Source organism: Strix uralensis, chromosome 3 (genome assembly GCF_047716275.1).
Source record: "Strix uralensis isolate ZFMK-TIS-50842 chromosome 3, bStrUra1, whole genome shotgun sequence".
NCBI lineage: Eukaryota > Metazoa > Chordata > Aves > Strigiformes > Strigidae > Strix > Strix uralensis.
The window spans coordinates 117666942-117680297 of NC_133974.1; the positions used below are offsets into that span (position 1 = coordinate 117666942).

General features: G+C 55.7%; 1 protein-coding gene across 4 annotated transcripts in view; it reads right to left on the minus strand.

The window, feature by feature from the left end:
- Positions 1-101: 101 nt before the first annotated feature.
- Positions 102-13356, minus strand: part of LOC141941421 (phosphofurin acidic cluster sorting protein 1-like) — a 73230-nt gene continuing 59975 nt past the window's right edge. For 2 of the 4 annotated variants that reach the window (XM_074864139.1, XM_074864140.1), the window contains 19 exons: positions 12337-12417; positions 11480-11539; positions 10688-10839; positions 6573-6666; positions 6164-6235; positions 5741-5871; positions 5485-5617; positions 5256-5360; positions 3800-3906; positions 3330-3484; positions 3125-3235; positions 2935-3037; positions 2531-2563; positions 2131-2173; positions 1985-2027; positions 1738-1879; positions 1342-1565; positions 1025-1138; positions 102-917 (listed from right to left, as the gene is read on the minus strand). In XM_074864139.1, coding sequence (XP_074720240.1) covers positions 802-917; positions 1025-1138; positions 1342-1565; positions 1738-1879; positions 1985-2027; positions 2131-2173; positions 2531-2563; positions 2935-3037; positions 3125-3235; positions 3330-3484; positions 3800-3906; positions 5256-5360; positions 5485-5617; positions 5741-5871; positions 6164-6235; positions 6573-6666; positions 10688-10839; positions 11480-11539; positions 12337-12417 — 2019 coding nt within the window. In that variant the 3' untranslated portion in view covers positions 102-801. The remainder of the gene's footprint in view (positions 918-1024; positions 1139-1341; positions 1566-1737; positions 1880-1984; positions 2028-2130; positions 2174-2530; positions 2564-2934; positions 3038-3124; positions 3236-3329; positions 3485-3799; positions 3907-5255; positions 5361-5484; positions 5618-5740; positions 5872-6163; positions 6236-6572; positions 6667-10687; positions 10840-11479; positions 11540-12336; positions 12418-13356) is intronic. The other 2 variants (XM_074864142.1, XM_074864141.1) reach the window with 1 other exon arrangement.

The window sequence follows — 13356 nt, forward strand, 5'->3', positions numbered from 1 at the left end:
GCTGGAGGGGTGGCAGTAGCCGCACCCTGCCTGCATTTATTCTCTCCCCACTGTGCTCAGCCCTGCCCTCAGGCATGGAGGGACACACAACCCCCCTGCCATAATGGTACCAGCATTAATTTATTAAAATTAATCCCGAAAAGTAACCGTACAATAAATTTAAAAAAAATAGAATCTTGTAAAAAAAAAAAACCAGGCGCCCCCATGCCACACCTCCAGCTGGCAGCACCGTGGGGCAGGGCTGGTTGGGAAGGGAGGGGGAGATGAGGGGCACAGCCTCCGCAGCGCTCTGCCAGCCTCAGCAGCAGGGCTGCAGGGGGACTAGAAAAGCTGCTGCGGCTCAGCGTGGGGCTGGCGAGGGGTGGTGGAGGGTTGGTTCGGGCCCCCCCCACCGCTGTGAGCAATCTCCAGTGCTGGGGAACCTGGCGGGGCCCAGCCCAGCTGGGGCCCCGGCTGGCTGGGGAGCTGGCCTGGCAGGCACAGCGTGGGAGAGCGGGGCCTGGAGCCCTTTCTGGGTCCCTGCTGGCTGGTGCCAACCCTTGTCCCAGGCTGCTGTTGTGGGTCACGGGAGGCAGGTGGCATGGCGCCCTGGCTGGTGTTGGAGGGTGCATGGACCCGGTCTCACTGGCCTCACCTTCATGGGTCTTGGCCCACAGGGAGAGGTGCAGGTGTGGTATCTCCCTCTGCAGAGCAGGCAGGGGCTGGGCCGCAGGAGACAGGGGACACGAGCACGTCCGGCTCTCCATCTCCCCATCTCCTCCTGCAACCCTCTGCAGCTCCATCCCAGGGCTGCCCCACGTCTCACACACTCTTTGAGTAGCCGAAGATGCCCACAGGGAGGTACTTGACGTGCGTTGGCCACTGTGCTGCCAGCTGGAAAAACTTCACATCGTTCCACTCCACCCCATCTATGGAGACTGAGAGGAGAGGGTGCAGTGAGGAGAGGGTGCGGCCCAGCTCCAGGCAGCCTGTGCTGCTTGGTCTGCCCCCCAACAGCCCCGTGGGGCTTGCGCCTCCCTCTCACCTCGCAACATGGTGTTCTGGTGCTTGGCTGTGCAGATGAGGCGTGTGATCCCTTCGATGACTTGGCTTTTGGGCTCCAGGTCCTTCTCTTTTGGTTTCTTGCTCAGGAACATCACTGGGGGCCAAGGACAGATGAGACCAATGTTAGGATGTCCCCAGCTGGCCCTGGGTGGGAGCCTTCACCCCAGGGCTGGCTGCACTAACTGGCCCCTGCTGGGCCGTGTCTCAGCCCTGCCCTCCTGTGGGCTCCCCTCCGGCCCTTTTCACAATGGAGTGTGGCCCCACAGCCAAAGAGCACCCCAGGGTGGGCTTGGTTACCTTTCTTGTTTTTCTCCTTGGTGACCACGGTCATGGCCATGGTGTTAGGGGGCACCAGCTCCCCTGTGCCGGGGATGCGGCTGACCTGGAGTGAGCGGAAGTTGCTCTTGAGTGTGTTCTTGATACCCGTCTCCCGCTTCTCACCCTCCTTCTTCCTGTCCAGCCCTTGTGTTGTCCAGTAGTCCACCTGCAGGCCCATCACCTCCACGCCAGGGCTCAGAGACCTGGGCAAAATGGGCAACACCATGCAGCACACAGGTGGTGTCCCTGTTCCTCTCCCTCCCCGGTCCCAGCTGCAGCCCACCCTGGGAACACGCTGGCCCAATAACCACAGTGAGCACCTCAAACCCTCCCACCCCAGCACCCACTGCCTCAGACTGAGTGGGGCTTCCTTACCCGGCACCAGAGAGGCCACTGCTGACAGATGGGGAGGGTGGCGGGGTGCTCACAGTCTCCTTGCTGTAAGGGGCCACTCCACTGGTGGCGGGCGCTGAGCTCAGCAGGGAGGGCGTGCAGACTGTGGCATCATCTGAGTCCACTAGAGAGGAAGAGTGTGGGTCGTTGGGGGGGCTGGGGGACACCCGCAAGGACCTCCCCCCCAGTGGAGAAGGGAGCCAGGGACTCTGGGCTCCCTGGGACTCACCAGAGGCACTGAAGGACTGCTCCACCAGGCCCACCTTCACCACCTGCGAGGACAGACGAGTCAAATGAGCCCTGGCATCAGCAGGGCTGAACACTGCCCCCTCTCCCCCCAGCCCCAATTCCCCACTGGCCCCTCAACACACTCACCCCCACAAAGGGTACAAACTTCTGGCAGGAGTCCTCATCAGGGCTGCACAAGGAAGAGATGCTGGTCAGGGTCTGGGTGCGCCGAGCACTGCGTGTCATGCGGCCAGCCTTGTGGCTCAGGGACCCCCACAGCGGCAGGGGCCAATGCTCACAGCCACAGGGACTGTCTCCTCTGCCCTCCCTCCCCTGGGACCCCCTGTCCCCGACATGGCAGCACAGGGCACACTACACAAGGAGGCAAGGAGTCAGCCCCTCCAGTGCTGGGAGAGGGCTTGCATGCGGGAGGGCAGCCTGCCCCGCTTTGGGGTCACGGCTCCTCTGCACGGCAAGAGGGATGGACGCACATGGGGGGGAAGGGAGTGCGGGGCCAGGCAGCGGCACAGCAAGCACAAGCCAATACCTGATATAAAAATCAAAATAGAGACTTCTCTTCCTTGGGTGCCAGAAACCAAGAGAAGGGAGAGGTGAGAGTGCAGCTGGAACACGAGCGTCAACCCCCAGGCAGCACAGTGCCAGCTTGCGGCCCCCAGCCCAGCCCAGCCCAGCCCTGGCAGCTGGTTCCCACCACTGGGGCCATCACAGCCCGTGGTTGCTGGAGGGGCCGAGTGCAGCAGAGGGTGGCAGGGGATGGCACTGCAGGCCTCTCACTGTGGAACCCCAGCTCTCCTCAGCACCCCACTGCTCACCAGCAGAGTAGAGCATGGGGCCTCACTCGCTTATCCCCCGACTCCCACAGCCTCGTCATGGGCACAGCCCGGACTAGGGCTGCACGAGACAGGACAGGCGCCCGTGGGCCGTACTCACCTCTTCTGCTTGTACGTCAGCATCGCCTCAGAGATGGGGAGCTGGTGAGAGAAGCTGGCTCCAGCGATGAACTGGGCGACGCGGCCCGCGATGTCCACAGTGTCTACGGGTGCAAAGAGCCGTGAGGGCCTTGGTGACGGCTGGACTCCCTGCCAGGGCACTGCTGGCCCCTGCCTGCCCCGCTCCTCACCTGCAATGGGTGGCTCAGCCCTGCTGAACAGCTCCCGCCATGCCGTGTCCAGGAAGAGCGTGCTGTATTTGTTATCCACCGAGGCCAGGTACTTGGCCAGAGGGTGAGAGCCTGCGAGTGAGAAGGACAACGTTGGCTCCAAGGCCGCGGAGCCCAGGGTGGTGGGAGAGGACAACCCTGGGGCTGGGCTCATGGTGGCTCTCACCCAGCGGCACAAGCAGGAAGCGAAGGTAGTTGAGCCAGTCGGGTGTCTTGCTGGCCAGCTGCTCCACAAAGAAACGGAGGACAACGCTCAAGTAGCTCTGGTCTCCTGCCACCACCACCTTCACGGGAGGAGGCATGTGGGAGTTACAGTTACAGCTGCCAAAGGGAGAGAAAAGGAGACTGTGAGGGACATGTAGTGGCTCAGCAGCTGGGTCGGGGCAGGAGATGTGCCCTGTCAGGCCAGCCAACCCAGCATCAGAAACCTCTTGCTGACAATTTCCAGCTTGCCGAGTGCTGCCGTGGGCACAACTGACGCTGGGATCCCCCGCTTTCCCCAAGGGCCTATACCTGCTCCTATAGTTATGTCCACAATCCCAAAGGGTCCTAATGAACCCCAGGGGAGTCAGGGCCCTTCCCAGCCCTTCTCTGCAGTCACAGGGAGCCGCCAGGCTGAGCCCAAGCTGTACTCACTATCGCTGGATGCGGGAGACGGTGGTGTTGAAGGCTGCCTGGATGTCCGCCACGGAGCAGGTGGATACAACCAACTGCTTGTGCGCCTGCAGCTGCTCACTCACGTACTGCCAATGCAGAGAGCCCAGGTTAAGGCACCATGGGAGGCACAGCCGTGCTGGCCAGCACTAGCCCATACCTGCCCTGGCCCCTGTGCCCCCTGGGATTGACCTGGGGTGTCTGTCCCCACCCATGCCGTGCAGGGAGGCTGAAACCATGAGGTCACCCCTGGCTGCATGCCTGAGCACCCCTGTTCCTCCGAGCTCTGCTCCAGGGGGCTGGCTGCCCTAGCCCTCTGCTCTCACCTTTGAGCACAGTAGTCACCACCCTGCAATGGCAAGGGCAAAACTGTCCCAAGAACCAGGCTGTGCTCCTTGAGATAAGGGGTTTGGTCCAGGAACCCTCTCATTTAAATTCTGCCATCCCACACGAGGGCCCAGCTCTAGGCTCAGCCCTCCTCTGCTCATTCCCTTCTCTCGCTCTCTCCCACTGTGGCACTCAGAAATCCTTCTGTCTTCTTCAGGTGTCTGTGTGCAGCTGAACAGTGGTAAACAGGCAGTTGTGCTAGACAAGGAGGCTTAGAAAATGCCATGACAGGGTTTGGGAATGGGCGCTGCTCCTTTTTTCCCCCATCAGGACAAGAGCTACAGCCGGAACATGCCAAGGATGCGCGGCTTGGGACAACACTTCACTGCCTCTCACTGAGAAGCCTTTTCTTCTGCCACAAACCCTGCCTTGATTTTCCAGCACTGTTTCTGAAGGTCAGATGTAGCTGCAGGATCTTAAAGGGGTCTTATCAGTGCTTCATCTAACTGCTGTTTGCATGTTTGCATTCACATGCGTGACCCTGCTCACCTTCAGCAGTCAAGTCCTCCATGCATGGGGGAGGCAGCTGCTCATCAGGGGCTGGGCCCATCCTCACAGGGACACAGTGGTGATCAGCATGAGGCAGAAAGCCTCACCTGCCTCCCTGCCCAGAGACCCCAGCTCTGACAATGCAGTTAATGCTTCCTGGGAGCGACGGGCTACGCTCCCCCATCTCAGAGTGGGAAACAGCACCTCTGCTGCTTCCCAGGGCCTGGTGCCAGGGCATCCAACAAAGCTCTGACCAGTGTAGTCATTGAGCCAGGACCAAGCAATGAGGGCACAAGGTACAGTCCGTTAACCAGCCTTTCTGGGACTGCTTGGGGCATTGGTACTTTGCTGGTGCTTGGGACATGATGGAGAAGACATGCCAGACTCGTGTATGTAACTCAGCACTGTGCAAATGCACTGTCTCCCCAAAGGGCCACGTTGGGGGAGAGGAGGGCACAGCTGGTGCCAGTTTCCCTAGGACACCCTGCCACAGTTGGGAGAATCCCCTGGGGCCCTGCTAACAGCTATCCCCATGCATCCCGCTCCCCTCACACTGACTCACCTGCCCCTGCCACTCAGCGACGTTCACCAGCACAATGCTCTCGGGAAGCTGCTCGTCTGACACCAGGATCTGGTTCAGCTGATCGTAAACAGACTTTCGGGGCACCTATGACAGCATCACCATGAAGGTTAACCCCAGCTGGCTGCCTCAGCTGCTCTGCTCATGTCTGAAGGCCCAGCAGGGCTCTCAAGTGAGAAGCCTCCAGGTGAGGCGGCTTCCAGGGCCTCACCTGGGTGCTGTGCCATGAGTCTGGAGAGCTCTCGCTGTCCAGGCTGCTGGTGCGGCCACCCTGTCCCTTTGAGCTCTGCCGGTCCTTCACAGAGGTGCTGCGGGGACGCCACAATTGCTTGCTCTCTGCCTTGCTGTGAGCGAGGAGATGGAGAGGCAACACTGTTGAGGAAATCCCATCTCCACCAACCCCCACTCAATCCAGGGAGACAGCATGAGCCCTCTCAGCCCTGGCATGGGGCGCAGACCCGGCTTACCTGGGGGACACAGCACTGGGGAGCTCGGCTTTGGTCCCGGGGCCCAGCTGGGCCAGCCTGTCCACACTGCCCTCCCTCGTGGCAGCCTCTGCGGGGGCCAGCCGTGAACACGGCTCCTCTGCAGCCAGCTCCTGAGGGCCACACACAGTCACTTTGCACACACCACTCTCCCTGCCCTGCCCCCTGCATCCATGGGTGCCCCCCTCCAGGATAGGCCTGGTGACCCTGCTGGAGAGCCTCAAGGGGGCTTGCCTGCATCTCCTGCAGGCTCTAACCCTCCTTTCACTCTTGCTGCTCTCCAGGCTAATCTACTTGTCCACCCAGCCCTGCTCCCAGGCTGGTGGGAACCCCTTGTACCTCAGAAAGCAAGGTGGAGCCTGAGGGAGCTCCAGCTCCACTCCATATCCCATAGCCTGGACTCACCACTGCAGGGACCTCCACTCCTGGCTCTTCCTGTGGTCGCAGCACTCCTGGCTTCCGCTTGTCTGCCTCGCCCTGGGGGACAGGGAGGGGAGTCAGAGCAGGATGCAGCACACCGAGTGGGGCAGCTGCCAGTGACCCATGCCTGGCCTCACAGAACATGTGCTCCCACAGGGGAGCCCGGCATCCCCCTGGGACCAGCCCCAGAGGACATCCCCCATCGCTACCTGTCTGCCTGTGCTGGGAAAAAGAAGAGGAAAGAAGGGAAGGAGCAGCCCCTGGCAGGTGCTGCCAGGAGCTGTGGTCTCCAAGGGAGCTGCAGGCACTGCGGGGATGTTGGGCTGGCTGGGGAGGGAAGGGGGCAACTGATGGTGGTGGTGGTGGTGGTGGTGGTAGTGGTGGTGTAACTCACAGGGCTGCCCGACTCTTGATCCTGCCCTTTCTGGCTGTGCAGACTGCCGATCTCAGTCTGGGAACCAGAATGAGAGACTCCCTCAAAGAAACGCCTGCAGAGAAACAGACAGACGAACGGACGGACAGACAGACAGACGGGAGAGAAAAAGGCAGGAATAAGAGAGGAACAAAGTCACCATGATCCCAGCACACCCCCGCCGGCCTGTCCCAAGCACAGAGCGCTGTGGAGAGGTCCCCTACTGGGACACGGGGTCAGACATCCAAGCGTCCGAGTGACTCGCAGCCTGGGAGCAGACCTGCCAGCAGGCTGCCAGCCCCACACCCCGTGGTCTGCTGCAACAATGCTGGGTGCAGGGACAGGATGGGGCCACCCCAGACCAACAGGGCTAAACCTGTGACCCCAGTGAGCTGGAGGCAAGGTCCCTGTCTCCTAGCCAGCAGCGATTTCTCTCTCAGGGGATCCCCTACCGCTGCAGTGCAGGGTGAGAAACCACCACTTTACCCCATCTCACTGGTATATGGTCTCCGTCAACACCACAACCCCAATGTGCTGCTGAACCTCTCTGCCCCCTCTGTACCACCACGGCATCCACAGATTTCTGCTGCTTTCCCTTTTGCTTCCCCTTTTCCAGGGAGGGCTCCTTGCCTCTGACAGCTGCTGCTGTACCCTTCCAGCAGCAGCTTCCACCTTTCCCTTCTGCTTTCCCCTTTCCCGAGGCTCTGAAGACCACAGTATTATGCACAGAACCACACCTCAGGTAGCACAGCAGCACAGCAATGTCCTGCTTTGTTCCCCAGCACTTAAATTTGCCTTTTTTTAGGTCTCTGGTCCGATATTTTGGTAGAGCTGCACAGTGCAACTCCAGTCACAATGGTCAACACAGGAACTCCCTTGGGGCAGCAGGACTGTCTCTGCCACCACAGTATGAGCTTCCACCTTTGCTTCCCCTTTTTGCACCCATTATTTATTTGCCAAGGACCACCCCCACATCCTGTGTGCTGCTCAAAGTCTTTGGGAAAAAGTCTTTAGCAAACAAGCATGCTCTGTCACTGGATCTCACCTGTCAGCTTTCCTAGGACCCCTGCAGCAACTGCAGCCCATCTGCAGTGTGTGACTTTCCTGCAGGAGATCTGAGCTAGCTTCCCCATAAGCTGTATGTATGTATTTGCTCGCTAACACCCAGGAAAAGTTTCTCCTGATTTGCCTGGTGTGCAAATGGGAATACCAGGTTGCAGGTTTCCAGGGATGGCCACAGAGGCACAGGATATAGAGCAGTTCTTCTGTTAGGACTCTTGCCAGAGTTTCCACTGTTTTCTATTGTCCTCATCTGGATATATCTGCAGCTTTTTACTTACTTACAGACCTCTGAACATCTTGGCTGCTCCTTTTAACACGTTTCCTCACTTGTATACAGCACGCTGTGCTGCCAGGCACAACAGTGTGTGTCAGGTTCTTTGCTTTTACTGCTCCTACAAGGACATTTCATCTCAGTAAATGATGGTCCCACCACAAAGCAGCTCTTCAGCAGCAGTGTTTATACACTGGCTGGGAGAAGTCAAGGCTCAGTTTTCCTCTCTCTGGCTCCATGATCAGTTGCTTCACAACGTGTTCGTTTACCAAAGCTCCACGTCTAGAGTCAGAATTGCACCCCAGCAGGACATTTTGTCCAGGTCACCCAGGGATAAATGATGTCTCCTGTTATTAACATATTTCTGCTTTCCCCACCCCTCCAATCTCTTGCTACAGGATCTCAGACATTAACACCACCCTGTACAGCCATTACTCTACACTTGCCTTTTCTCAGTCAGCAATTTCAATCCATAACTTAATTAATAACTTAAGAGTGAAACTAGAGAAATATGTAAGTTTTCTTATAACTCACCCCCCAATCAGCATCTGTCCCACACCTCTGTACCTTCCAGTAATCCCATCAGAACATGACATACCCCTGGTGACACTGCCACCTCAAAAAGGTATCTTCATCCCCTCCTTTTTCTTAGACGTTGGATGTACCTAGATTGTATACACTCGGTCTGGCTTTCAACACCCCATTTAAATGAGGCTGTCTCCCCATTCCCCATGGAAACTGTCTGTTTCTGCCCTCCATCACTCGCAATTCAGGAGCTTTCATCCCTAGAGGATGTGTCACACTGAGCACAGAGCTCTTCTGCAACTCTCATTTTTCCCTGTTCTGCAGTTTAAAGGCTCTTCTATAGGCATGATTGAGTCTAAGTCTCAGCAGGTTGAGATTTAGGCAAACACCAGCCCTTCCGCACAGCCTCCTTCTCTTTTCAATGAATTAGGCCCCTCTCCCCTATTCATTCTCCCAGTCACCTATGGAGACATTTGCTCCTTCACCTCTGATATTCAATCAAAGGCTCTGACTGTTGAGGTCTTACTTAACAGCCTTAGTTCTAGCTCCAGTTTTGCCCCAGCGCAGGAACAGCCTACAGCTGTGTGGCCTCCCTGGTTGATCAAAAGGATGGCCATTTGCTCCCAACACCACTGGCCCAACCAAGGACACCAGCCACCGCTCACCCTTAAGGGACTACCTTAATGCCCTTGCTCCACAGAGACCTTCACAGTGTCTAGCAGGTGATGACAACAAATGAGGATCACATCTTGAATTTACAGGCTGGGCTGGAAGGTCACCACCAGCTGAGAAGGCTATGCAGGGCCTTGGAACCACGCAGTCTACACTAAAGACCTTGGCATCGGCTCCCACATGTCCTTAGAAAAAGTACAGACCCAGTAATGTGAATTCAAGGGGATACACACTCAGCACTGCCAGAAACTGAGGCACTAGAGAGCAAACCAAGCTAGAGACACTTTGTGAACAGGCTGAAAAACAGCCCAGGGCTGTCCTACCAGAGACAGCGGCAAACACCCAAGGAAGACTGTAAGAGCTGGTACAAGCACAAACCAGCACTTACTCTAGGATGCTCTCCCAGTGACCAGATGTTTGCAAGCAGGCACTTATACTTAAATACTCCCACTAGACTTTCCTTACAGTTTACATAGTTTTACAAAGTTTACATTCATAAACTGTTATCTGACCACAGAAAGGCCTTTTTTTTCTCCCACAGCACCTCTGTTTCCTTTGACAAGAAACCATGTGAAACTCCTTTTGGAGTCCAAGCAGACCAGCTAAGCAGCTCCCCCTTGCCCAGATGCTTGCTGTCTCCTTCACAATGACTTCTGGGTTTGTGGAAAACACAACTTCTGTCACATTCCTTTCTTCCCCAGTGCCCCATGGGTTCCTGAATCCAGCAGATTTAATTTCAAACAGTTTGCCTGTGGCAGACCAAGTCTGCTACCCCTGAATACTTTCAGCAGGGATTACAACTAATTCAAATTATATTTAAATACCAAACTACAGAAACAATAATGACAAGTAAGCTTGGCTTGGCTAGAAGAGACCCAGCGCACTGTGAGGCAGCCAAGTAGAAGGACAATAAAAGGCAACTTTCTCACAAAAGGACAGCACAGAAACAGAACAGCCATGAGCAGAGAGGCCAGGTGAATGCAGATCTCATGGGAGAAAAGCCTGGTTTCACTACATGGTCCACTGGAGACCTCTGTGCCAAGTCAGAAGTGCTTGGCAGAGCAAGTCAAGCCACCACGTGCCTGGGGAATGGGTGAGGAACATGGTTGCTAGTCACATGTCTTCACAAAGGGTAGGAACGCAGCATGCAGATCTCACATGGACACATGGACTGGCCCAAGCAGTCACAAAGTGCTCAAAAGACAGGCATGCTTCAGCGTGGAAAGCCCTGAGAAGGCCAGGACTGTCAGCAGAAACACATGAGAGCTGGGAACAGCAGGGGCTTAGATCAAGTAGGTACTCTTCCAGCAGATCATTAAGTGTCAGATGCTGGGCTGGCAGGAAATTATATGAGACTATATGTGAAGGAAACCAGTTTTAATGGGCAGTTTTGAGTTTATTAAACAGGATATGCAAGTGAGGAGCTCAGTGATGCCAATAGAAGATGGTGATGGGAGTGGAGACAAGGCAATGCCAGCATTAGCCCAAGCAACAGAAAAGTGTCAGAGGCCACTTCTCCAGGTCCCATAGACTGGGCTGTCAGCCTGTGACTCCCTGCAACCCTTACCTCAGGGTGGGCTTGGGTGTGCTGTGCACACTCTCATTGTCCTCAATGTCCGGGCCACTGTCACTGTTGTTGCACTCTTCCAGGCTGTCATAGAGCAAGCCCAGGTCTTCCTCCACCTCCTGGGTCTGGTCTACAGGGTCAGAGTCCAGGACCTGTGGGACCAAGCCCAGAGGGGAATAAAGAGATATGGAGACACCAGCATCCCAGGCTAGGCATGTCCAAGCTCCATCCCAGCCATGAGGCACACCATGGCACTGTTCCTAACTCAGAGAGCCAAATCCAGGCTGTGGGAGAAGCAAGTGACACTGTCACTGGGCCAAAGGAGGGTGCCATGAGCATGACATCCAAAGGAGTCTCAGACACCCATCATACTCCCTGGGAGTTAAGAGACCTGGGAAGACCACCACTGGCTGTGCTGCACACTCAGTGTAGGCTCTCAGTCAAGGCCAGCTACCCCCAGCTGATGTTAGCCTGCTCTCAGTCGTGAAGAGGATTGCCCCTGTAATGCCAGCTCCTGGGGCAGAGCCAGCGTATGACAGCACCCTTCTTCCCCTGACCCCCCTCCCCAACAGGAAGATTTTTTTGATTTAAGCATGAGGCTCAGAGCTGCATTCTTGAAGCAGAAGGCTTTGGAAAAGCCAAGGCTTTGTGTCATGTCTCACACCACCTTTGATAACACCCCAGAGCACCTGCAGCTCATGTCTTGTGCTCCCAATGAGTGGGAAGCAGCACTCTGACACCTACACATCTGCAGGAGACACTGCCAGGTGGGGCAGCCTTCCCACTTCTTACCTCCTCCGTCACTTTAAACCTCTTCAACAAAGCCACAAATTTCTGCTTGAAGTTTGGTTGCTAAAACAAAACAAGGGAAGAAAAAAGATCAGCAAAACTATCAAACCATATTCCAAGATGACTAACGTACAGGCCACTGTTGCTCTCTTTAATATGCTGTTGGCTCCTCTCTGGGTTCACAGGCTCAAGGTCAGCTATGATCTCCATTGCTCTTTAAGTTTGCTGTAGGATTTGGACTAAACCTCGACTCCGCAAGAAGCCACTGTATCTGGGCATGAGGGAGGGTGCAAAGACTCAGACTCTCTGCTACAGGCTGGAATAGCACTTTCTCTCCATTTAAATCCCCTTTCTCCCCAGGTCATCTTGTTGAGGAATGCTGCCTTCAAGCAAGAAAAGATAGGGAACAAACTTAGGAAAAAGGTGCTCAGGGACCTGCAGGGCTGAAGCAGCTGGGTATGAGGAGATGCTTGGGGTTGGCAGGGCAGCTCCTCCCTTCTGCTGACAGGCAAAGGAGCTGCTAATGGTTCACCCTTCCTCATGCCAATCTTACCCTTCCTCAGGGAGGGAAAGAGAAGAGACCATATCGCAGCAGCAAGTCAAAACTGTTGCACACAGGTCATCATTGATACAAAGCCAGGTGAAACACAGTACAGACTGTAAGCTGGGGTATAGCTCTGAGCAGCAAGCTAACTCATTCATGGCAAGAGGTTTGCCCCTTCTTCTCAGAGCCAAAGGCTCTCTCTCCTGGCTCTGCACCAGTGCCAGCATCCTCCCCAAACCACCCCCCACTCCCTGCAGGGAGGGGAGGAAGTGAATCCCTTCCATCCCTTTGATCATGTTGTAAATGCTGATGTTACTCTGGTCATTGATGTGGTTCGGATCATTTTCCTCCTAGCCTTCTTGGTTTTCCTCAAGTCATCCTCTTCGTCAAACAGATCCTACAGGTAAAAGGTCACAGCACATCAGAGAAACTCAGAGTGCAGGGAGCAGAATCTCCTAGAAGTTCTCCTGCCCTGTGCTTGCCCCCCATTTTGAAAAGCTCTGGTCCACTCTGCTCCCAGAGTCTGGCTTTCACTTCTCCCTCTTTAGCACTGTCCCTCAACAGACCTTCCTCAGCATCTCTGCCCCCATGCACCCCCCACAGGGACATGTACCAGCAAGATTCAGAGGAGAGACAGCAGCTTTCTGCAACAGTCCTTGTTACAACCTAAAACTCTTCTCTGCACTCACCAGCCTCCCTGTAACCCATGTTTTGTTCTCCTGCTCTTCCCTCTCCAGGATTAAATCAGAGGGCACAGCACCTGAGCTCACAAAAAGCCTTCCAGGGATCAGCCTCAGCCACACACACAGCTCACAGGGATATGGTACGCTGATGTGTTAACCCAGCACAATGGGACAGGTAATGTGGAGAGCCCTGAACATGAGTTTGTCCCTGTGCTTGATCAGCACGCTACCAGAAGTCTTTTTTTGGCCTCAAGTGTAGGCACCACAAGAGGACAGCAAACAGCAGTGGCACAGCTCATCAACAGAACTGGGATGGGTCTGTCACCTCTGACCATTTTCAGACCCAGACTGTACTTCTTCCTAAAATCTCTGTCCTCTCTCAGAGAGAGGGCAGCCTCTGGCCTGTTTTCACAGGGAGATGGGAGACAATCATGGTGCAAAATGGTGGGGGCTCAGTGGGGGTTTTATGCTGCAGACCAGGCAGCTCCAAGGACAGATGGGTGAGACCTATGGCTCTCCAAAATCCCTTGCCCCATCATGGACTTGACTGCAGCCCACAGTTCTTTCTGCTATCAGGTATTGTGGCTCCCTGCCCTCTCAAACCATGACAAATGTTTACAACGGGGATGAGAGGGCTCGGGGTGATCCCTCAA